Source organism: Phyllobates terribilis, unplaced genomic scaffold (assembly GCF_046119375.1).
Source record: "Phyllobates terribilis strain yellow unplaced genomic scaffold, ASM4611937v1 Scaffold_2__4_contigs__length_985480577, whole genome shotgun sequence".
In the NCBI taxonomy this organism is placed as follows: domain Eukaryota; kingdom Metazoa; phylum Chordata; class Amphibia; order Anura; family Dendrobatidae; genus Phyllobates; species Phyllobates terribilis.
Window position 1 is genome coordinate 448346747 of NW_027362762.1, and position 25656 is coordinate 448372402.

General features: G+C 44.5%; 1 protein-coding gene across 1 annotated transcript in view; it reads left to right on the top strand.

Moving 5' to 3' along the window:
- Window positions 1-18564, top strand: part of TBX4 (T-box transcription factor 4) — a 326480-nt gene extending 307916 nt beyond the window's left edge. The window contains exons 7-9 of the mRNA XM_073670565.1: window positions 12091-12179; window positions 12967-13211; window positions 16414-18564. Of these exons, the coding sequence (XP_073526666.1) occupies window positions 12091-12179; window positions 12967-13211; window positions 16414-17033 (954 nt within the window). The 3' untranslated portion in view covers window positions 17034-18564. The remainder of the gene's footprint in view (window positions 1-12090; window positions 12180-12966; window positions 13212-16413) is intronic.
- Window positions 18565-25656: the final 7092 nt, after the last annotated feature.

Here is a 25656-nt window from a genome sequence, read left to right on the forward strand (position 1 = left end):
GCGCCATCTATGCTCAGCAGGAGGCCACACGCTGTCACGCACGCACACAAACATATACAGACATATACATACACGCATAAACACATTTGAAACACAAAAATACATATAAACAGACATCACACAATGATATCTGCCTGCACATACACACACACACACACACACACACATACATACACACACATATACACACACATATACACACACACACACACACTCACCATCCCCCGGCTCGGCTCCAGTCCTGCTCTTTCCGGTTCAGCATTGCAGGCCGGGCGCGCACTGCGTGACGTCACAGCTAGGAGACACGGCCACTCACAGGGCCATGTCTCCTAGCAATGACGCGGCCGGGCCATCACAGGGAAGTTAACTGCTGCAGTGCTGGCCCGGCCGAAGAAGAAGCAGCGGCCATGCGCCGCTGCTGGGGGAGCGGTCCGGGGGCCCCCCCCCGCCACTTTCTGCTGGTATTTGCCGCGGCGCCGCACATATAATGAGGACAATCTGGCCATAGACACCCTGGAGCCCCGAGGCTCCAAGGGGCCCCCGGCGCTAGCCCAGATCGTCCTCATTATAATCCGCCTATGTCCCTGAGTATCGCACACCTTGTGCTTTTTGATACTCCAGTAACGTTGCAGCTCTGAAATATGGCAAAACTGGTGGCGAATGGCATCTTGGCAGCTTCACGCTTGATTTTCCTCAATTCATGGGCAGTTATTTTGCGCCTTTTTTGGCCAACACGCTTCTTGCAACCCTGTTGGCTATTTGCCATGAAACGCTTGATTGTTCGGTGATCACGCTTCAAAAGTTTGGAAATTTCAAGACTGCTGCATCCCTCTGCAAGACATCTCACAATTTTGGACTTTTCAGAGCCCGTCAAATCTCTCTTCTGACCCATTTTGGCAAAGGAAAGGAAGTTGCCTAAAAATTAAGCACACCTTATATATGGTGTTGATGTCATTAGTCAACACCCCTCCTCATTACAGAGATGCACATCACCAGATTTACTCAATTGGCAGTTGGCTCTCAAGCCTATGCAGCTTGGAGTAGGACAACATGTATGAAAAGTATCATGTGATCAAAATACTCATTTGCCTAATAATTCTGCACACAGTGTAGTTCTCCTTCACATCACTTGTCTTATCTATTGCATTATTTCTGTGTCTTGTTGTATATAAATATGTGACTCTTCAGATTTTGTGTTCTTCTATGCCTGATTAAGAGCCCTGAGTGGTCTTGAAAGCTTGTAATTTGTTACCATCTTTTCAGTTAGCCTTTGAAAGGTATCAACCACTGAGGACTCTCAAATCTAAATATTTTTCTATCTACTGGCTAACATGGTACAAACATATATATTTTCCTGGTGCCTACAGTGGTAGACAGTGGTGCCATGGTGGTGACAGTGTCCTTATGTAGGCCTGTATGAATGCTGCTGGCGTCAGGGAGCTACATTTCATTGATGGTATCATAAATTCACAGATATAATGCTCTTTATTGAAAGAGAAAATGCTACCATCACTTTGTGCCCTTGGTAAATGTGCACGTTTCTAACATGGCAATGATCTAAAACACACATCTAAGGCCTCTTTCATACGTCCTGACATTTCCGGTATAGGAAAAGCCAGTAACGGCGATATCCGTGTATGTGTGTCCATGTGTACCAATGTGGCATATGTATGGCATCAGAATCATACGTACCAGCACCTGGGAATCAGTGGTACAGTTAGCGCTGTTCCCAAGCATCGGGTGCTGGAGGCAAGTCTCATCACTGTCCCCTGCAGGTGCTGAGATTAGGGCCAGCAGGGGACGCTGTCTCCATGAAGTGTAAAAATAAGAATAAAACAAAACACATTATACTCACCTTTACACCTAATTCCCTGAAGCCATTGTTCCATGTAAAACCAAAAATAATAAAGAACAATATCCCTCACCTCACCTGAAGATGAAATAATCCAGTGTCCAACGCTGTAAGCCGTCTGAGCAACATTTCTTCTTCAGCGGGCGCGGTGGCTTGAAGCGACCGCATACGCTGAGGAGCAAGGGAGAATGACTCGTGCAGTGAGCGGGCCCCTGAACTGTGCGGAGCTCAGCTGAACCATTGTCCTGATTTGTTTACAAGGGACAGTGGCTTCGGGGAATTAGGTGTAAAAGTTAATATAACGTGTTTTTTTATTTTATTTTATTCTTATTTTTACACTTGTTGAAGACAGTGGGGGCAGAATACAATATTTTCCCTTGCTCGTTCTGTTCACAGCGCCAACAGGGGACAATGATCAGACTTGCCTCCAGCAACCGGTGCTGGGGAACAGCACAAATTGTACTGCTGATTCGCAGGTCCCGGTACGTGTCACATTGATGATACACGGATGTTATCCGTGTGTCATCAGTGTGTACGTGTGTGGGATATTTTGCGACCCGTGCTGCATGTATAAAATGGATGTGTCAGCTGTTTTGCCCACGGACACATGGTCTGTGGAAACACACTGACATGTTCGCTGACCCATTCATTTGAGTGGGTCCAAGTGTGCAAGTGTCTCTAGTATGTGTGAAAACTGGCACCACATGTATTGGAGACACGGACGTGTGAATGAGGCCTATGGCAACTGTTGCATTTCTGAAGAAGAACAGGGTGAAAGTGAAACAGTGGCCAAGTATGTTTTCTGTTCTGAACCCAAACGAACACCTATGAGGAATCATGCATAGACAAGTTGAACATCACTCTCTATCCAGTGTCCAGGCTCTAAAAGAAGGTTGTTCTTGAAGAATGGAAAAAGAAAGAAGTTGCAATACATCATTAACTTGTTCATTCCATGCCTAGAAGACTTGGTCCTGTCCTTAAAAATAATGGAGGTCATACAGAATGTTAGATTTTTGATGTGGAGTATATTCATTTTTGCATCAACTAATTTGAGCAAAACTAAATATTATGTAATGAAAGTTATGTTATTAATCTTACTTTCATGATATTGGTTAAAAAAATGTTCTATGAAACTGAGTCTTGCAAATTTTGGAAAATGTGCTACTGTTCAGTGAGATATTGATTCAAATCTTACATTTCAATGAGAGTGGAGCCATACTTATGTATGGGCTCTTCACATTCTAAACTTTTATTTTAAGTCAGTGTAGTTGACACGCCCCCTGGGCCGTGTATGCACGTGTGTGGGTTACCCGGAGCCTGGTCTCTGGGGGTTGTAGTCTCCGTGGCGGTGACCCGGTCCCGTGGCTCAGGGTGGTCAGACCAGTGGCCGTCTTTTATAGGGTTTTTATGATTTAATGTCCGACTATGCCACCCGTGGATTGCGGTCAGGGTGTACCGCCGCTGCGAGGCAGACTGCTGAGGCTGGTGTGGTGTGCGCAGCAGAGGATGGAACAACTCCCCACGGGAGGAGTATAGCCTCAGGGCAGTGAGTGTGGATGATGGGAGTGATGGTGCACGGGTGAAGCAGGAACGACTCAGAGTCTTTGCAGTGCAGTTCAGGGTATTTACTGATGATGATAAGGCAGACCCTCCCGGGAGTACTGGCTAGCATAAGGGGCCTGGTCAATCTGTGAACAAACAGGAGTTCCCCTGGCCAGGTGGAGTTGTAGGCCTCCCCGTCTATCTGCACTCTTCCTGGCTACCTTGCTGTAAGCGAGTGGAAGTAGCCCACGTCCCTGAGTATACCATGTGGTGCTCACCCGTATGGCTGGTGACTTGGACCCTCTGGTAGCTTCCGCTACTCAATGGCGGTAACGATCCCTTGTGTGTGTGACTGAGCCTCCGGGCTTCCTATGGCCAGAGGACCTGAAATCCCCTGCCGGCTGGTTTCTGCTGCTGGATATATAAGTCCTCACAGCCTCGGACTCCGTCGTCCGGTAGTAGTGTCTTCAGCCAGGACGAGCAATATCAGCTTCCAGTCTCTGGCACTCAGCTCCTGCTCCTACAGAGCTCCTAGCTGTTGCTTTCCCTGTGTCTGGAACTTCACTCCAGGCTCTAACTGACTAACCCCGCCCCAGATCCAGTTTATATAGGGCAAGTTCCTCCCCTATCTGGTCTGGGACAGGAGGTGTTGCATGTTCAAGGGCTCCTGACTAGGGAACCTCCCACTTGCTCTCAGACGTAATATTTCTATCACTGTGGCAACCAGACCCCTTGGGTGCCACATTCCCCCCTAGTGAAATTTAGTACTCCGGGACTAAACACATTTTTAAGAAAAACACAAATACAAGGGTATAAACAATAACAGGAAAAAGTACATTTTGTCTTGATGGTCACGGCATTTCCATAACCGGGTGTCCATATCACCCAAGGTGAAGTCTTAGAACAGAGTAGGGGACCTGTCCAAAGCAAACCCCAAACGTTGGCCCTGGGCGTGGCTACAAGGCAAAGCTAATTACTTTGGACCACACGGGACCACGCCAGACAGGTTTTTCTTCCGTGGCCGTCTTCGCAAGAGGCACAAAGTGCAACTATTTGCAATGTAGTTCCGGTTATTCAGCGTCCATAACCTGTCAGTCCAAATAAACCTGCAGGGTAACTAGAGAAACATAATCAATGAACAGGCAACAAAAACATAAACCATTTTCAGCATTTGCAATTTACAGGTAAATTCACATTACATTTTAGATTCTCCAGCGAGCGGGAATCTGTCCTCTAGTGCTCCTGGTGGACCTACGTAACCCACTATCTGGTTCTGCACTACAGGGTGTAGGAGGTGTTGTGGGTAGGCCTGGCAGCTTTCTGCGTACTATTTGGCTTACTAGGGGCACGGCAGGCTCACTACTAGCAGAGGGTTGGTTCTCCTGGCCTGCTCGTATGGATTCTTCTGACTCCTGGGCTGGCTGCTCTCCTGACGTTCCCTGTTCTTCTGTAGGCCCTTGAGGGGCTGGCTGGAGAAAGGTGAGGATGGGTACCACGACTGCATTGTTAATTTGAGTCCAGGACCGTGGAAAGTCTCCGAGTACGGTACTGATCATTTCTTCCCTTTCCTCTGCGGGTTGAGGGTTCTCTTGATCTTCGTCAGTGCTTTGCAGCTGCTCGGGACACTTTTTCAGGTGGTCTCTGGAGACAATGGCTGTGGTTTCTCCTCCATCCTTACTAATTATACAGACTTTTGGATTCTCATGGCGTGAAGGCAGTACGGTGTACGGGTCCTTCTCCCACTGGTCATCTAACTTATGGAGCCGCCTCTTTCTCTTCAAGACCTGCTCTCCAGGTGCCAGGGGAACAGCGGGAGCATGTTGGTTATAAGTCCTCTCTTGCCTTCCTCTTGCTTTAGACAGACTTCTCTCCACGGTCTCCTGTACTTTCCAGTACTGCTGCTGCCGTTCCGTGTCCCAGTCTGCTTCTGGAGAGGTGTCCTTGGGTGTCAGGACTCCCATCTCCAGGTCAATTGGCAGCTTACCTGGTCTTGCGCGCATCAGGTAAGCCGGGGTGCAATTTGTAGCATTCACCGGGATATGGTTGCACAAGTCAATCAGGTCTGGCAGCTTCTCCGGCCACAGGCTGCGTTCTTCCAGGGGCAACGTCTTGAGGAGATCAATGACGATATTGTTGATTTTCTCACACAGCCCGTTGGTTTGGTGGTGGTAAGGCGTTGTCCTTATCTTCCTGCAGCCATACAAGTTGCAGAAGTCCTGGAAGACCTCCGCTTCGAAGGCTGGACCTTGGTCAGTCAACACTTGCTCCGGATACTCGTGTGGATGGCAGAAGTGCTGCTGGAAGGCTCTAGCTGCTGTTTGAGCCGTTAAGTCCTTGACAGGGACCACCACCAGGAACCGGGAGTAGTGGTCTATGATGGTGAGGGCGTAGACTTACCCGGACCAGCTTCACGTGGTCCAGGGCTACCAGCTCTAGCGGTTTCTTCGTGATGATGGGCTGCAGGGGGGTCTTCTGGCTGGCACGGTCTTTCCTCCTCAGGTTGCACGGGCCGCAGTCTCTGCACCATCTCTCAATGGCCCCTCTCATGTTTACCCAGAAGAACTGGTCACGCAACAGGAGCTCCAGCTTCTTCCATCCGAAGTGCCCTGCTCCGTCGTGGTATGCCTCCAAGACCATAGCCGCGTCCCGTCTCGGGACCACTACCTGCTAGGTCAGCTCATGTGTCCGGGAGTTGACAGTTCTCTGGCACAGCTTCCCCTTGTAGAGAAACAGTTTACTCTTCTCCTTCCACAGCTGTTTGGTCTCCTCCGGGGCATCTGGGTCAAGGCGGGCATCAGCCTGTGTCAGCATTTCCTTCACCAGACGGACTGCGGGGTCACTGTCTTGAGTCTCTGCCCAGCTGTAGTGGGGTAAGGGATTGAACGTAGCAGAGTGCCTGTCCCTTACACGGTGGGAATACTGGGTAATCCCATGACGGTGGAACGCAGGGAGTTCGATCTCTTCCAGTTCCTCTGGATCTTCCCCTCCGTCCGGTAAGTTCGGCATCCTGGACAGGGCGTCTGCGTTGGCATTTGAGCATCCCGCCCGGTATTTGATGGTGAATTCATAGTTGGACAGGCGGGCCATCCATCTCTGCTCCAGGGCACCAAGTTTTGCAGTGTCCAGATGTGTCAACGGGTTGTTGTCCGTGTACACGGTGAACTTGGATGAGGCAAGGTAATGCTTGAAACGTTCCATCACTGCCCACACCACTGCCAGGAACTCTAGCTTGAATGAGCTGTAATTCTCAGGGTTTCTCTCTGTGGGCCGTAGTTTTCGGCTGGCGTAAGCGATTACTCGTTCTCTCCCCGCTGGATCTGGGACAGTACGGCTCCTAGCCCGATGTTGCTCACGTCCGTGGGGAGGATAAAGGGTTGGCTGTAGTCAGGGTACGCCAGGATTTCATCCCCCGTGAGGGCCATCTTCAGCTGGCGGAAGGACTCCTCTTCCAGCTTTTCCCACCTGAAGGGTGGCTTCTGGTTTTTGGTCTTTCTGGATTGACCTATCAGGAGGTCCTGCATAGGAGCTGCCATTTTGGTGAAACCGGAAATGAATCTTCGGTAGTAGCCTACCAACCCGAGGAACTGCCGCACTTCCTTTATGTTGGAGGGTCTTGGCCAGTCCTTAATCACGGTGATCTTATCGGGGTCGGAAGCCACTCCATCGACACTCACCACGTGTCCCAGGTACTGTACCTTTGGTTTCAGCAGATGACACTTGGAGGGTTTCACCTTTAGTCCGTAGCTTGCCAGGGCATCAAACACCTCTGCCAGGTGTTTCAGATGGTCCTCGTAGGTTTTGGAATAAACGATGACATCATCCAGGTATAACAGGACCGTCTCGAAATTCCGGTGTCCCAGACAGCATTCCATCAACCGCTGGAAGGTTCCTGGTGTGTTGCAGAGCCCGAACGGCATACAGTTGAATTCACTGAGACCCATCGGGGTGGTGAACGCAGTCTTCTCCTTGTCCGCCTCTGCTACAGGAACCTGCCAGTACCCGCTAGTAAGATCCAAAGAGGAGAAGAAGTTAGCAGATTTTAATGCAGCTAAAGATTCTTCTATCCTAGGTAACGGGTACGCATCTTTGTGTGTGATTCGGTTGACCTTTCTGCAGTCTACACACATTCTCATGGTGTTGTCTTTCTTTTTTACTAGAACTAGTGGAGCTGCCCAGTGGCTACAGCTGTCCCTGATTACCCCAGCCTCCTTCATGTCTCGCAACATCCCCTTTGCATGCTGATAGTGCGCAGGGGGTACAGATCGGTATCTTTCCTTTATGGGTGGATGGTCTCCTGTGGGGATGTGATGTTCTACCCCCTTTACTCGCCCGAAGTCTAGCGAGTGTTTACTAAAGACTCTTTCATACTCCTGAACCACCCGGTAGACTCCCTGTTTTTGGTGTGAGGGAGTGGAGTCAGTACCCAAATGCAGCTGCTGACACCAGTCTTCCATTTGTTTCTTAGAGCCGTTACCTTCCTCTGGTTGAGACGGAGGCAAGGGTTCTACGGCCTTTACAGAATTTTAGTTTATGGTGAACAATTTGGCTAGCGTGGCATACCGGGGCAAGTATACTTCTCTTTCCCCAATGTTTAGGATGCGGACAGGTACCCTCCCATGGCGGACATCAACCACCCCCCGTGCCGTCAAAATGGTGGGCCTACTGTCTGAGTAAACGGGTTCTACCATAGCTTGGTAGTCTCTACCCCTCAGACCAATAGCTGCCCGACACCAGATCATCATCTCACTCTTTGGGGGCATGGCGATAGGGAACGGGTCACTCATCTTAACGCTACCAATCTCACCACCCGACAGTTCTACCTGTTGCCGTTTCATCAGTGCCCGGATCTCCTTTTGTAGGACCCGCTGCTGGCCGGAGCTGGCGTTCATGGCAACCTGCTGTAAAATGGCAATTACTTTGGAAAGGCAATTCTCAATAACGTTAGTACCCAAGGTTATTTTAGGGTGACTTTCATGACGATCAATGTCCACAATAATCAGTCCTTGTGCCGCCAGTTCGACCTTACCGATTTTAATGGTCACCTCTTTGAATCCCACCTGCGGCACGGGCTGACCATTGCTGACGATGATACTCAGGTCGTCATCTGGGTAGCGGGTTATGTCCGAGTCATTCCAGTACCGTTTAAAGAGCACATAAGGGATGGTAGTTACCTGTGACCCGGTGTCTAGTAGGGCACTCATAGGAATGCCATCCAGTACCACAGGCAAGACTGGACATCCCCCTACGTATTTATCACGCCAGTTCGATGGGCCTGATGATCTTATGCCTCGGGATTGGCCCTCTGCCCCAGGTTGTGCCCGTTTAAATTACAGTACCTTGCCATATGTCCGGGTTGATTGCAGCGGCGGCAGATGGGTTGTCCGTCCTCGTTGTATCTGTCCCTGGGTCTTCCTCTGGACGATGGGATCCTCCTCTGTCAGCGCCACGGGACGTCCTCCGGACTGGTGGCCAGCTTGATCCTTCCTGGAGAGGATACCTGTAACGACTGCACAGTCCTGGTTAATGCGGCAACGCTTTTGGTCAGTTCTTGGACCTGATGGTGCAGGTCTGTAGCCGGGTCTTTATCCAAAGCCTGCGCACCAGCTCCCACAGGCTCTGCAGACAAGGGCGCCGCCTCCTGGTGATAGGTAATAGCAGGGCACCGGTGGGTTACAGCGCTACCCGGTGCAGGTTCTCAGAGCACCCGGATGGCCCTGTCTTTGAACTTTGCAAAGTCTATCCCAGGGTTCTGCAAGGCCATTGCACGTAACTGGGTTCGGTGGGCGTTGGACAGCAGACCCTCAATGAATTGCTCAGTCAACAGTTCATCTGCATTCCGCACACTGTCAGGGTCCGCCTGTTTAATGGCTCCCAGGGCCTCCTGCAAATTCAAAGCATAGTCTCTTATACTGTCTTGGGCCCGCTGCTTGCACCCATAAAATCTCATTATGATCTCTGCTGAGGTACGGGTATCAAAAGTGTCCTTCAGACGGGCTAAGATCTCCTTCACGGTCTCCTTGTCCCTGACTGACCAGGACTTTACTTCACGTTGGGCTGCGCCGGTTAGCTGGCCTATCAATATGCTCACTTTTTGTCCCTCCGTCAGGGGGTACACTTTAAATAGGCTGTACAGTTTCTCTTTAAAGTCGCTTAGGGTATGCGACTCCCCTGAGTATTGGGGCAGCCAGGCCGCTCCGGGGATGTAAGGCATTGTAAATGGCATTACTGCGGCAGTGGCCACGCTGGCGGTGGGAGCTCCCTCCATTCCTGGTATCTTCCGCCCCCCTAGATAACCGTGGCCTACCTTTTGTTGCTCTTCCTCCGTAGGCCGCGGCTCCGCTGGTGCTGCTCCGGGCGAGGACCATGCGTCGCGTCCTGGTGACGTCAGCGTCGCTCTCTCTACTTCCAGGACCTTGCGCAGCGTCGGTGCGTAGGGCGGGGCTTCAGGTCTCGCGCTGTTTGGACGTCCACGCCCCTCTTCTTCCCGCGCGGCGTCCTGAAAATGGCGTCCGATGTCGGGAAAACGGCTGAAGACGGCGGGAAACAACTGAAGATGGCGGGAGACGACTGAAGATGGCGGGAAACGGCTCCGGATGGCGGGAAACTTCACTCAGGTAAGTGCAAAGTCTTTTTCAGGCACGCAATACCCGTTTGTGGCGGGTTGGTCACAATCCTGCAGACTACGCCAAAAGTTGACGTGCCCCCTGGGCCGTGTATGCACGTGTGTGGGTTACCCGGAGCCGGGTCTCTGGGGGTTGTAGTCTCCGTGGCGGTGACCCGGTCCCGTGGCTCAGGGTGGTCAGACCAGTGGCCGTCTTTTATAGGGTTTTTATGATTTAATGTTCGACTACGCCACCCGTGGATTGCGGTCAGGGTGTACCGCCGCTGCGAGGAAGACCGCTGAGGCTGGTGTGGTGTGCGCAGCAGAGGATGGAACAACTCCTCACGGGAGGAGTATAGCCTCAGGGCAGTGAGTGTGGATGATGGGAGTGATGGTGCACGGGTGAAGCAGGAACGACTCAGAGTCTTTGCAGTGCAGTTCAGGGTCTTTACTGATGATGATAAGGCAGACCCTCCCGGGAGTACTGGCTAGCATAAGGGGCCTGGTCAGTCTGTGAACAAACAGGAGTTCCCCTGGCCAGGTGGAGTTGTAGGCCTCCCCGTCTATATGCACTCTTCCTGGCTACCTTGCTGTAAGCGAGTGGAAGTAGCCCACGTCCCTGAGTATACCATGTGGTGCTCACCCGTATGGCTGGTGACTTGGACCCTCTGGTAGCTTCCGCTCCTCGATGGCGGTACCGGTCCCTTGTGTGTGTGACTGAGCCTCCGGGCTTCCTATGGCCAGAGGACCTGAAATCCCCTGCCGGCTGGTTTCTGCTGCTGGATATATAAGTCTTCACAGCCTCGGACTCCGTCGTCCGGTAGTAGTGTCTTCAGCCAGGACGAGCAATATCAGCTTCCAGTCTCTGGCACTCAGCTCCTGTTCCTACAGAGCTCCTAGCTGTTGCTTTCTCTGTGTCTGGAACTTCACTCCAGGCTCTAACTGACTAACCCCGCCCCAGATCCAGTTTATATAGGGCAGGTTCCTCCCCTATCTGGTCTGGGACAGGAGGTGTTGCATGTTCAAGGGCTCCTGACCAGGGAACCTCCCACTTGCTCTCAGACGTAATATTTCTATCACTGTGGCAACCAGACCCCTGGGGTGCCACATAGTATATCTAATTTTCAGTTTGGGTCACACTTTTAGCCAATATTATCAATTTTAATGCATTTTTATTCAAAATTGCATGAATGTGCATATGTATATAAAGTGCTGAGAAGTGTTTTGACAAACCAGGTTTCCACATTTATAAAATGCATAGGTATGGAAGTCTAAAACTATTTTTTTTTATCATTTTGCAAAATAATTTATATGTTATTTGTATATGGCAAAAGTGTGAAAATTGTTCTGACTACCAAAGGCAAATAATGTAAGAAAAGCTCTGGCAGCAAAAGGGAATAAATAAATATAAATACCAATCATAGCGAGTAAAGTATATTCTTATCTTTGGGGGAGTCAAAGCATATGAAAGTATTATATGGACATGTCTATGAAATTTACTAATAAAACCATTCCTTTCTGCTGACTCTATATTAGTCTCATATTTGTATGTATATTCCAAAAAGTAAGTCATTGCGTCCTTTTAGAGCAAAGACTATTGAAACAATATGACTCATCCTAAATTCATTTTTTTTGTAGTCAACATGTGTCTATGTTTTAATCTGACTTGCTTCTTCAAAAACCATTATGGCCACGTAATATCGTAATGTTATGCAGAAGCACTGGGGAAGCATATTGTAGAAGTACCAGCATTGTAGCACTTTGTTCATTAGCCTCCTCCATTTGCGAAACAACTTGCTTTTCAATTGGAGGAGGTTGGTGGCTAGGTCTGTTCACCTTTTCTTCCAACAGCAGTAATTTTGTGGATAGCAGATGCGTGTAGTCTATGTGGAAGGCTAAACTAATAAGTGATGGAGGAGAACCTGTAATACTTAAAAAATACTAAGTGCCACAAAATCATAACCCCCAACACATTTATTAAAATAAAGAAAAAGTGTACAACCTTTCAATATGACTTCACAAAAATGGATATTTTACATACTGTTAATTTCTATGGATCAATAGTTTTTTTTTTTTTTACTTTTCTATTTTCTAGATTACACAGTTGAAAATTGAAAATAATCCTTTTGCCAAAGGTTTTAGAGGAAGTGATGACAGTGACTTGCGAGTAGCTCGTCTGCAAAGGTATCAAATCTAGATTACAGTACCAATTCACACATGTATTAGTACATTTATGCAGTTTATGAAAACTGAAAACAATTAAAGAAACTTTGTGTGTAGTTCGGATTTTTAATATTCTATTGCTATGTTACTCCAAAAGATAACTTAAATAAATCCAACACTAATATTTGAATATTGAAATATTTCAGCTTTATTTATAAAATTCATTATAGACTGGTTGTGCCTTAAGTCAGTGTTTACTTGTAGTGTGTATTGTAACCATTGAAACGCATAGGTCTGAAAATTAGCTGTAGATTCAATGGTAGTTTTTGCTTGTTTTTTTTTTTAAATTGAGACTAAGTTGCAAAGTTGCTTAATTTTTAGTTTTGCCTGCATCAGAGCCATAAATGCAAAAAAATGGCAATGGTGGGCATACCCTTTAAGAGTTATAATGAGGAAGAATATAATGGACGCATATTAACTGTATGCAGAAGCAATGTGCAATAATATGGCTGGCTGTCAACAGTTATGAGATACCTTTGGGAATCCAACATGTCTGATCCTTTTTTTCCACCAAAGCCAGCCAATATTGGTTAAATCTTCCAACATTTATCTGATGTGATCAGATTTAAGTATATAACATTTTTCTGCTATTGAGCAGTTTTGTTTTACATTAAGGGGCATGAAGTGTAACATAATCTCAATAACTTAACTATTAAAGCAAGTGTATATTTTACTGATTACGACAGCATTTCTCAGGAAAGTTTATGAATGCTGCCATAGTAAATAACTATTTATTATTTCTCCTTAGTAAAGAATATCCTGTGATATCTAAAAGTATCATGAGACAACGATTGGTATCAAGTCATCCAGGGCAGCTGACAAGCAAGTCCGACCTAAGTGCTCTCCATGGTAGCCACCAAGGTTTACAGCATTATCAGTATGAGAATGGGGCTCACATGCAGTTTGGTGCCGCTGATGCTCAAGATCTGCCGCTCAACTCCTTCACAGCTCAGAGGGACTCAGGGCTATTCTATCACTGTTTAAAAAGAAGAGGTATTGTACAACTAGGTTGGGTGATTTTTTTCAATAATTGCTTTCATATAGACATTTGATGAATTGCAAAATATGACATGAAAATTTCTCTGCGAAGTAATTGCTTGTGCTATCCTGAAACCATTGTTTTAGTTGTTTTTGCAATGCTCTCGTTAGTGTAACTTCAACGACAGGAGCTTTAAAGATGAGGATTCAGCATTCCTGAATTGCCAAAGCAATCAACTTACCCCTGCAGCATCTTCCAACTTTAGTTCCAAACTTTATATTGGAGAGCTCATGCTCTAAATCACCGGTACATCAGAAGAGGCGCAAGCATTACCGGCAGGTAGAAGGAGGTTCTCTGGGCTCCTTTCCAGCAGTCACAAACTACTGATGTGGATGCTGCACCAGAGTCCTCCTGCAAATCCATTCACTCATCTCTAGTCACTGAAGTTACACTTTACATTAATGGTCTTAAAATGTAAATGGGAGAGAAATCATCAAAAACGTATTTGAGCTTGGTAAGGTTATAGTGTCCAATCGTACAGTATGATGTGACAACACATTTGGCTTGTACTATGAACATTAGACTATGGAAGCTCCAATTAAAATTATAAGGGAATTTTACATGAGAAGTTAAATTGGTACAAGCAGCAATATCTTGAGCCTTAATGTTCAAAAAAATGCATTTAATTACAACTTTTGTCTCATATGCTATTAACTAGCAGATGCCTTTTAAGCTTCAAAATGATCATTTTTAGGACATCATAAAAGATTTGCTGTTTTATTCCCATGAACATAAAATTGTCACAGAGCAATTTGTCCATTGTTTTCAATATGATGAGAACTATAATAACAAGGAGTTGGTATTACATGTTACTATAACAGTATAATTACTGTTTATGTGATACAAATAAATACCGTTGAAATGGACAGGATAATGTTACAGATTCAAAGCAGTAGAAAAAATTACAGGAAAATTTACTGTAATTGACCATAAACATAAAGGTAGATTGACACATGCAGATTTTGTTATAGTTTTAAGCACAGATATGGCTTATGGAGGTGAACCCACAGAGAAGGGGAAATATAAAGTAAACACAGATACTCTCCTTATTGAAATTGCAATCCCAAGAGGGAAAAGTCATGGAATTCTGAAAATCACAGGATAGGTAGACGTGTTAAAGATATGCAAATTGTTAAAAAATGCACACACTTAGACACCTTGGCATGCTATCATTGAGGTTATTAATGGTTGTTTGAAGAACATTCTGCCATGTTGAATGTATTTGGGCAGGCAAATAAACAAGAGCCGCAGCTCCCTTTGCAGTTGTCGACCAATGACATCCAAAATATGCTTGATAGTAGACCAGAGACACTGCAGGTCATGGTAGCACGTTTGTTTAAGCCATAGCAGCATAGACAATATGCAGCCTGGCATTGTTGCTTGGAAAAACAGAAAAACAGCTCCCAGGACACTGGAGAAATGGTTCCATCACCGAATCAATGTAAAGCCGAATTGTTAGTGTACCTGGAATGAAGGGGTATAGCTACTGTGTATTATGCCAGCTCCCACCATAATCTTGCGAGTAGAATCAGTGTGGCATTCTCTCATGAAGAATGGTGTTGCCAAAATGGTCTAACCAGATTCAAAGCATGTTGCATGATGATCCATTCTGTACTGCAAGTGAAATTGCACATCACATACCAAGCCTAAGGCATCAAACAGTGTCTACGAAAACCATCACAAGATATTTGCATAACATAGGGATACGAGCCAGACATTAAGCTAGAGATGATCCATTGACCTCAAACCACCGCTCTCAAAAGCTAACATGGTGTAAAACAAGACAGCAATGGAAGCTGGAATAAAGGTCTATCTTCATCGGCAATGAGGTTTTTGTTTTTTTCTTGAACTCAATGATATTCGGAGATTGGTCTGGAGACCATATGGGTATTGCTATGAAGACACTTTTATGGGGGAAACCTGAAAAGGTCCCAGTGACCATTTTTCAACACAACAATATTAGGTCATGTGTTATAGCTCATGTTATTGTGAGCAGTCTGTGTGGCTTAAAATGCGCTACAATGGCCTGCAACGTCTCTGGGCTTGTCTCCCATTGACCACATTTGGGATGTCATTTGGTGCAATTGCACAGGAAGCAACCAGCAGCAGATCTTGATTATTTGTGTGCCCAACATTCTACAGACAACAGTTTATATCCTCTTCAATAGCCTGCTGAAGGTCCCTGTTGCTGCCATTTTATTACACCTGTGAAGCTCAGACCCAGAATGAGCATCAGATGAGGCCGCGATTTACACTATTTACCGAAATACTGTGGTACTGCAGTATATAGTGTAAGTGATCCGATAAACGCATGTTCAAGTTCCATATCGGAACTAAAAGGTAAAGTAAAAAATAAAAAATAGTTTTACAAGATAGAACTAAAAATATATAAAAATTTGAATCACCTTCTTTTCCAACCATAAAAAAATATATATAAATACATTTGGTAGTGCCACATCTGTTAAATTCCAGTCTATCAAAATCTTAAATCAATTACCATATCTTCATAAAAAAATGCAATAAAAATCACTCAAAATGTTGTTTGTGTCCATAATTGGTATCGCTATAACTGTTACCTTATGCAGGTTTGTGACAAAGTCTGCAGTCACTCTATGGGATTACAGACTTTTGAATCCTCAAAGCATGTGAACGGCACTCTGTCAGAATTCTCCAATGCTGGTAGCGAAAGCAGGTGGTCATGTGATCGCGAGTATGAAATATGTATACTCCCAGCAACATTCCGACTAGACATGCACGGCCTCCCTCAATGTAAGGGAATTGAGCAAGGCTGCACATGTCTAGTCAGAATGTGGTCAGAAGTATGTATTTGCTTCCTTCGGTCACATAACCACCCGCTCTCGCCACTGGAGAAACCTGACAGTGCGGTTCGCGTGCTGTAAGGATTCAAAAGATTGCAGTCACATAGAGTGTGACATAGACAAGCATTTGTCACAAACCTGGACAACCCCTTTAAAACTATATTTTATGGTTAATCTTTAATAATCATAAAAATCATTGTTATATTGTTCTTTAGTTTACTGATAATATTGAAACTACTATTTGTGAAGACTTCTAAGTTATCTGTGGCACGCAGAATAGTTTTTCAGTCTTATGTCTGGTGAGCATTGCCTTAAGATTTAGTTCTTTCTTTTACAGAAGGTGCACGTCACCTAGACCTTCCTTGCAAGCGATCTTATCTAGATCCCTCTTCTTCTATGGCAGATGATCACTACTTTCGTTCACCACCACCATATGACCAACAGATGTTAAGCCCACCTTACCGCAATGATGTGGCACCAAGAGATGCTTGTATGTACTCTACTTCCGGGGCTGAAATTGCTGGAGTATCAGGTGTTGATGATTTACCTCCACCACCACCTTTAAGTTGCAACATGTGGACTTCTGTTTCACCCTACACAAGCTATAGTGTCCAGACAATGGAAACTGTTCCATATCAGCCTTTTCCAACTCACTTTACCACCACCACCATGATGCCTCGCCTTCCAACAATTGCAAGCCAAGGATCACAGCCACCAAGCGAACCCCACTTTAGTGTATACAATCAGCTTTCACAGTCCCAAGTAAGAGAAAGAGTTCCAAGCTCATCCTTCCAGCGTGAGAGAGTACACCCATCTTTATGTGAAAGAAAGCCTCCATCACCACACATAAACACAGCAAATGAATTTTTATATTCTCAAAGTTTTTCTTTATCTAGAGAATCTTCACTACAGTATCATTCAGGCATGGGGACTGTAGAAAACTGGACTGATGGATGACTTCACTTCCAACATGTACCATATTTGAGAAATATTCTATTGACCCAGACAATCTGATCTGTTAATACCTGTTGGTACCTGCACTTCAGTAAAAGTACACCTATGAATGAAACAAGTTATTTTTAGTCGAAACAGGGTAAATCACCCCATCTAGTTGTTTTGCTGTGGATGATTTATTTGAGTTAACCAAGGCTGCTATAATAGCAGAAAATACATCAAAGTAACTAGTAAAAATTGCCTGGAATCACAAAAAATTTGCATGCTGAATAGCTATTTATACCTATATATATATATGTGTATATGTATATATATTTTAAAATATATATATCTATCACAAATGCAAGCCACATGTCCAATGAAGCTTTGCTTATAAAGATGAGATGCTTAATAAAATTGTGAATGTTACCAGGGTTCATGGAGACATCTATTTAAGATTTTTTTTATAATGATATAAGAAAAATACAAACGATTGCGTGAGAGAAATGACATTTATATATATAAATATCTATGGGAAGACACTTTATGAGAAATCTAGCTAACTTCAAACAACTTGGAATTGTTTCTCTTCTTAAATAGCATGGACTTACTAAATGAAAAGATAAAAAGACAGAAGACAATTTTGGATGAGATCATACATCCAGTTGTCTTCTCATTGATCTCTGTCTACAGAATGTGTAGAGATACAGTATGAATTTCTGAAGCTAATGTAAAAACTAGATTATATTGTACTTTTTTTTACTTTCTTCCATCACTCTTACATTTTTACAAAATGGTACCGACATTTTCAGATATATTTCCAGGATAGAATAGCTTTCTTTGGCCATTTTTTTTCTGCTGGAATAGTGAAAAACATTAAACTTATGTTGAAATTATGACTGATTGACTAATTGGTTATTGTATTGCAATATGCACAGTTTAGTATGGCTTACATTGTGCAATGTACAGTATAAAGATAAAAAATATTCTAACTTGATCAGAAACAGTACTGACAAATTCAGTTATTAAAGGTGTTGTCTAGAACTAAGATATAGATAACCAGTCCTTATAATAGAGCAACAAAATCAGATAAGTGGGATCCAACACCTAGAATTCCCACAGTTCAGCTGATAGCTGGTGTCAAGGCTGCTTGACGTTCACAGAGTACTAGGACAGAACACCATATCTCCATACACTGTGCAGTTTTCGGGTACTGTAGCTCAGCTTCTATTGTAAAGAATATGATATGCGCTACTGTACCTTAGAATGGCTACTACACAGTGTACGGAGTTGTTATGTCCTGGCTATGTACAATGAGAACTTTCAGTAACCACACCACAAGGTTTTAACTAAGATGGATGTGCTAGGTGTCCCACCCCTCTAATAATTCTACCCCAAGGGTAGATCATCAATATGTTGGTCCAAAACTACTCCTTTAAAAATCTTTTTGGAGCATTAAATTATTTAAATAAGACCATAAGACCTTTAATCGGATTTCTACCATTCCTCTAGTTGGCACTGTTCCAGAATCTGGAACAGTTTTTCATTTTCTTCTGTGTCCCTTTGTTCCAAATTTATGCCCTTTAAAAATAAAGACAATAATATTACCTTCAACCCACTGGGTGTATACCACATAGCTTCTTTGTGGGCGTTTGTTTTTCCTTCTTTGATGCTAGCCAATAAAAAGACAGCCATGCCCAGATTGAAGTTCAATGCTATATGCCCATTTGATTGAAGGGAAAATCTGCACCTTTATTACTGAACATTACTGTGGAATGGAGTGGCACATGGAAAAAGAAAAAACTGTTCCATAATTAATAGAGCAGCACCAATTAAAGGAGCTACTGAGATTCAATTAAAAATCTAGTGAAAGGTCCTCTTTACAGTTGATGTATAAATCATAAACCATGCACACAAAACTCTTATAAATGTCAATGAGTCTTTTTTTAGATTCAACAGTCTAACAAAAGAATGCAATCAACATGTATATATTGGACTGTAGCACATTAATTTCCATTTGATTCTGAAAAGAATGCTGTCAACTGGAATATGTAGTCTCACCAGTAAAACAACCTTCCAGTACAAATAAAAAATTTACAATACAATAAATTGTCAATGTACAGTATTTAGCTCACCATAACTTAAAACTTCTCAATGACCTTATGTTGGCATATGTAGTACAGCATCTATACAAGAAGTACTATAAATCCAAAGCTCAGCCATTTCCAAATGACTTCTCCTATCTTCAGATTAAAAAAACAAGAAGTGTTTATCATATCTGGATGGAGGGGCTGCTTTGGTAACTTCTGGGTAGTGACTTATTTACTTTGCTAATTACAGAGTAAATTGCTTTGGGCCATCAAAGTTCAGAAATAATGAGTTGCTAAACTCTGGTATCAAGGTGTGTAAGGACCTGGAAGGGCTGTAGATAAGATTCTCCCATTCATTGGTTCTCACATATAATGATTACCTTAATATCTTCTAATTAAATTTACCTTCATATGAATTCCAGGTAAATAGAGATCCTTTACATATATTAAAAATGCATTAATCTGATTTGCAATCATGTTTTTATTTCAAAGAAAAATGAAAGTAACTGGTTTAAACTTAGTAACAGGACAAAATGTAGTATAAGTTACGGATTTCTACTAGGACTTTGTGTTCCTATTAAGTTTTATGGGTAACATCAGTGTATGCTTTGAGTGCATATGCAAAACATTAGTTTGATTCCTTCCCATGATGAGAACAGCTTTGCTTTTGTGTCCTTTCTTTGTTATACAAAACAATCCTGAGAAGTGCAGTCAAGTGTTGCATAGTCACGTACAGTGAATTATTTTAGGCACAAAGAGAATTTTAGTAACTTTCCAAGCAGATTAAAAAGCCATAAAAAGGTAGGTTAAAGAAATCAATGAAAAAAAATCTTGGGGAAAAAAACGTTTAAAATATGCACTTTCTGATTATTTGAGGTTCTACAGTACAAAGCTATTTTCATGTTCGCAGATAAGATCTGGATAACGGAAGAAATGTAAACACATCTTATTGATATATGGTGACAGGACTGCTGTTATTATAGAAGGATATCTTAGTAGATAAAACTACTTGAGAAGGCTCTGTAAGTGTGACATGGGTTGTAATAATTTTTGTGGCTTGCATTGTTTCATTTGTCAGAATGACACAACATCAACCCCCGACTAGACTACTGCTGCCAGCCTCCACCAAACAATTTATGGATTACAGGTCTGCAATCCAAGTGTGCAGTAAGGTTCTTGGCAAGCATCACAGGGCTGCTAATGGGATTTTTCTTTTGCTTGTTTTTCTTTGTCAGTGCCTACATTTACAATGACTCACCAAAACATTTCTCTGCAGAGCAATAATTAAATACATGATTCTTATTTCAGAGTTCAATGGCTAATTGCTCCCACACCAAAGAATACATAGCCTATGTTTGACTGCAATAATATTTTAGCCTGCCTGCCATTTTTCCAGAATTTATTATATAGGCTGTGATATTTTACAATAGCATTAATTATTATGGTAGATAAATTTTGGAAGCATGCAGTAAAAAAAAACTTTGAATGCCCAGAAAAGAAAACTCAAGAGAAATCAACAAACTCAGCAAACTGGTGAGTGTACTGCTTCTAAAGGGGTTGTCTCATAACTAATGGGGCACATTGATACTTTAGAGAAGGGCTTCCCTGTAGCAGACCCTGAGCGTAAATACAATACAGAACTTGGCCTGCCACTGATTTGCATGGTTAGGCTGCAATGCCACATTTTCACTGCAGCAGCGATCATGTTGAAATTATTAGCAAGACATTATAATAGATTATAATACACGCATAAGAGGTGTGTGTAATTACAGTGGTGCTTGAAAGTTTGGGAACCCTTTAGAATTTTACAAATGTAATTTTAAGTCAATTTTATGCAGAAATAAGATTTACACACAAGTTTTAAAAGTACATCAAGAACTAAATCAAACAAATGATTCAAATACATTATCAATCAACTTTTTCCTATTTTTATTGATGAAAATGATCCAATATCACATGTCTGACAAAAGGATGTGAAGCTTTAGAATTAGCAGACAATATGAAGGCGAAATTAGAATCTGATTTCAATAAATGGGATAACAATCAGGTATGAGTGAGTTTTATTAATAGATCAGGAATCTATCAAAGTTTGATCTTCATAAAATGTGTTTGTATTAATGTATCATGGAATAAACAAAGGAGATTACTGAAAACCTCTGAAAAAGAGTTGTTGATGCTGATCAGTCTGGAAAATGTTACAAAAGCATATCTAAAGTGTTGTGTACAAATTGGAGGAAATTCAAGACCATTGTTACCCTCCCAATAAGTGGTTGATCAACACTCCAAGAGCAATGCATATAATAGTTCATGGGTTCACAAGGGAACCCAAGGTAACCTCTAAGGAACTAAAGGCCTGTCACATTAGTTGATGTTCATGAGTCCACCATCAGGAGGACATTTAAACAACAAAAGTGTACATGGCAGGATTGCAAGGAAAAAGTCACTGCTCTCCAAAAAGAATGTTGCTGCCTATTAGCAGCTTGTTAAAGATCACCTGGACAAGTCAGAAGTCTATGAGAACAATGTTTTTTGAACAAATAAGACAAAAATATTTTTTGTTTTAAGTAAGAAGCATTATGTTTAGAGAAAGAAAAATGCTGCACTACAGAATAAAAACTTCATCAATCTGTAAAACACTGTACGGATATTATCATAGTTTTGACTTGTTTTGCTGCATCCAGGCGCAGAAAGATTGGCATCATTGATAAAAGAATGAATTCTGAATTTTATCAGTAAATTCAAAGGAACATTTGTCCATGAGCTGAAACTCAAAATAATGTGGGTCATGAAGCAAGACAATGACCCAAAGCACACAAATCCTTCTACAAAAGAATGGTTAAAGAAGAATCAAGTTAAAGTTTTGAAATGGCCAGTTTAAAGTTCCGACCTTAATCTTATAGAAATGTTGTGGAGGGACCTGAAGTGAGAAGGTCATGGGAGTGTAACGGGTCTGGGAGGCGGAACCTCTGAGCTACTATACAAGGGGGCGGTCCTTGTAAGGGAGCGGGTGGCAATCAGGGATGACGGGCAGGCAGTCACAGCAGGTGACCGGGACAGTCTCTGAGTGGACGGGCTGGAGGTCACGGCAAGTGACCGGGGCAGTCTCTGGAAGAACGGGCAGGAGGTCACGGCAAGTGACCGGGGCAGTCTCTGGAAGAACGGGCAGGGAGTTACGGCAAGTGACCGGGGCAGTCTCTGGATGAACGGGCAGGGAGTTACGGCAAGTGACCGGGGCAGTCTCTGGGTAAAGGGTAGGTACGACCTGTGATGGCAGAGCCTCCGGGTAGGCTAGCAGGCAGATGGTAGATGTGTGCTCCCAGGTGAGCAAGCGAGAGTCTCTGGAATGGTAGGTGGTCACAGCACGTGACGGCGAAGCCTCCAGGTAGGCTAGCAGGCAGGTAACAGGTGGACGCTCCCAGGTGAGCGGGCAGGAGTCTCTGGAAAGGCAGATGGTCACAGCACGTGACGGCGGAGCCTCCAGGTAGGCTAGCAGGCAGGTAACAGGTGTGCGCTCCCAGGTGAGCGGGCAGGAGTCTCTGAAAAGGCAGATGGTCACAGCACGTGACGGCGGAGCCTCCAGGTAGGCTAGCAGGCAGGTAACAGGTGTGCGCTCCCAGGTGAGCGGGCAAGCTGGTCCATAGACAGACTGACAGGAGTTGGAAGGCAGACCGTCGGACCTCAGGCTAGCAGGCAGGTGATTGGATATCAGGCAGGACAAAGGCAGCAAGCTGGCAGGAATCTGGCAGGTAACTGGCAACGGGACCTGAGGGCTGAAGCACAGGTGAGACACAGGTGCAAACAACATTGCTCGGGCACCTCCATTTTGGAGGAGGTGCCCTTTATATGGGAGGTCCTCCGGCAATTGGCCGGGGACTCCTTAGGACGGCGCGCGCGGTCCCTTTAAGAGAGGGGGAGCGCGCGCGCGCGCGCCCTAAGCACACTGCCGGGGAAGGAGCGCGCGCCGGAAGCAGCGGGGAGAGCAGCGCTGGAGGACGCCGCGCCAGGAGCGGGGAGGTGAGAGGGACGGCGTCTCTGCCTAGAACGGGGCAGAGACACCGATGCTACAGTACCCCCCCCTTTAGGCCCCCTCTTTTTTAGGCCAGAAAGAAATTTTTCAAGGAGAAGCGGGGCGTTGATGTTCTCCCTGGGTTCCCAAGTTCTCTCCTCAGGACCAAACCCCTTCCAATCTACCAGAAAAAAGGTTTTTCCTCTTACCCTCTTGGAGGCCAGAATACTCTCTACCTCAAAGATGTCATCAGCGGAAACCGGAGCAGGAGGGGCACCTGGATTTTTGGAAAAAGAGTTAAAGACAACGGGTTTGAGGAGAGATACGTGGAAGGAGTTGGGGATCCGTAGGGTGGCCGGGAGTTTTAATTTGTAGGCCACAGGGTTAATTTGCCTGAGGACTTCGAAGGGGCCGATGAATCGAGGACCCAACTTGTAGGAGGGTATTTTGAGCCGCACATGTTTGGATGAGAGCCAAACCTTGTCTCCCGGACGGAATTGGGGCGGATCCAGACGTCTCTTATCAGCATATCTCTTCATCCGCTCAGAGGAAAGAAGAAGAGCGGACCTGGTGCTCTCCCAAATAGTAGAAAATTCGCTGACAAGAGACTCCGCAGCAGGGTTGTCCACAGAAACGGAGACAGGAAGTGGAATCCGGGGATGTTGGCCACCAACTATAAAGAACGGGGATTTGGAAGAGGACTCGCTCTCATGGTTGTTATAAGAGAACTCGGCCCACGGTAGAAGATCCACCCAGTCCGAGTGGTGAGCATCCACGAAGTGCCGGAGGTAGCTGGACAAGATCTGATTGATCCGCTCCACTTGACCATTGGACTGAGGGTGGTAAGCGGAGGAGAAATCCAGGGTAATGTCCAGCAGCTTACAAGTGGCTCTCCAGAAACGAGAGGTGAACTGAACCCCACGATCCGACACGATGTGGAGGGGCAGACCATGGAGACGGAAGATGTGGCGGATAAAGTCTTTAGCCAACTCGGGTGCAGACGGAAGACCAGGCAGGGGAATGAAGTGGGCCATCTTAGAAAAACGGTCAGCGACAACCCAAATGACGGTACAACCGGCAGAAACTGGAAGGTCGGTGATAAAGTCCATAGCGATGTGTTGCCAAGGAGCAGCAGGTACGGGAAGGGGCAGGAGATGGCCGGCAGGTAGATGTCGGGGAACTTTGTTACGAGCACAGGATGAACAGGCCGCGACGAAGTCTACCACGTCCTTACGTAGGGTAGGCCACCAGTAATGCCGGGCAATAAGTTGAAAGGTCTTTTTTTGGCCAGCATGGCCAGCTAGTTTAGAAGAATGTCCCCAGCGAAGAACCCTCTCCCGATCTGGCACAGCTATGAACGTCTTACCGGGTGGAAGACGAGTTAGATCCAAGGGAGCCACATTCATCACCTTGGAGGAGTCGATGATGTGCGTAGGTTCCTCCTCTTGATCGGAGGACAGGAAAGACCGAGACAAGGCATCAGCTTTAAAAAGTAAACAATGGTGCAGTGGTCTCAGGGAGCGCCAAAGGAATACTGGACAATTTAGTAGATGTCAACCGACTTTTATTCTTCCTCCAATACCACTGCCACAACGCGTTTCAACGGTCTAAGCCGTCTTCATCAGGTGGGGTAACGGGGAATGTTACAATGACAGCTTTATAAAGGGGTGGTATTTTACAAAATTTAGACCACGTGTTGTAATCAATTAACCCTTTCATTGAAAAACTCCATATAATACATTCTTAACCAATTAACCTCTTATTTCCCCTGGAAACAGCATTGTGCACTAAAAAATCCCTACATGGATTCTTAAAATCACAATTCTTAGTAAAAACTTCCTATTTGTAAAAAAATAAATATGTTTTTTTTTTTTTTTTTTTTTTTTTTTTTTTTTAAATATATTTATTACCAACTATTAAAAATTATTAAAATCATCCTGGGGACCTTCTTGGGGTGTCTTGACAGTGTTATACTGCAGTTTCCAGCCCCCAATTCAAAAGTTGAATTTCTTAAAGAGACAGTGCACTTTCATATAAAATGGCCGAAAATAACCCTGTACAATTACCCACTACGATTATAAACCCCATAAATATTTAAAAACACCCTGGGAACCTTACCAGAGTGTCCTGACAATGCTATACTGCAGTTTCCAGCCCCCAATTCAAAAGTTGGATTTCTTAAAGAGACAGTACACTTTCATATAAAATGGCCGAAAATAACCTTGTACCCTTGCCCACTGCGATTATGAACCCCATAAATGTTTAAAAACACCCTGGGAACCTTACCAGAGTGTCCTGACAATGCTATACTACGATTGTCAACCCCCAATTCTAAAGTTAAGTTTCTTAAAGAGACAGTACACTTTCATATAAAATAGCCGAAAATAACCTTGTACAATTGCCCACTGCTATAATAAAACTCATAAAACCCAATGCTATCCATTATCATGATCGGAACCTATGCTTCCAGTAAACTAAGTAACTGACGACAACATGAAAAAAGAACTAAATACCAGCCCGAAAGGGCAAGCAAATCTCCTGCTATGCTACG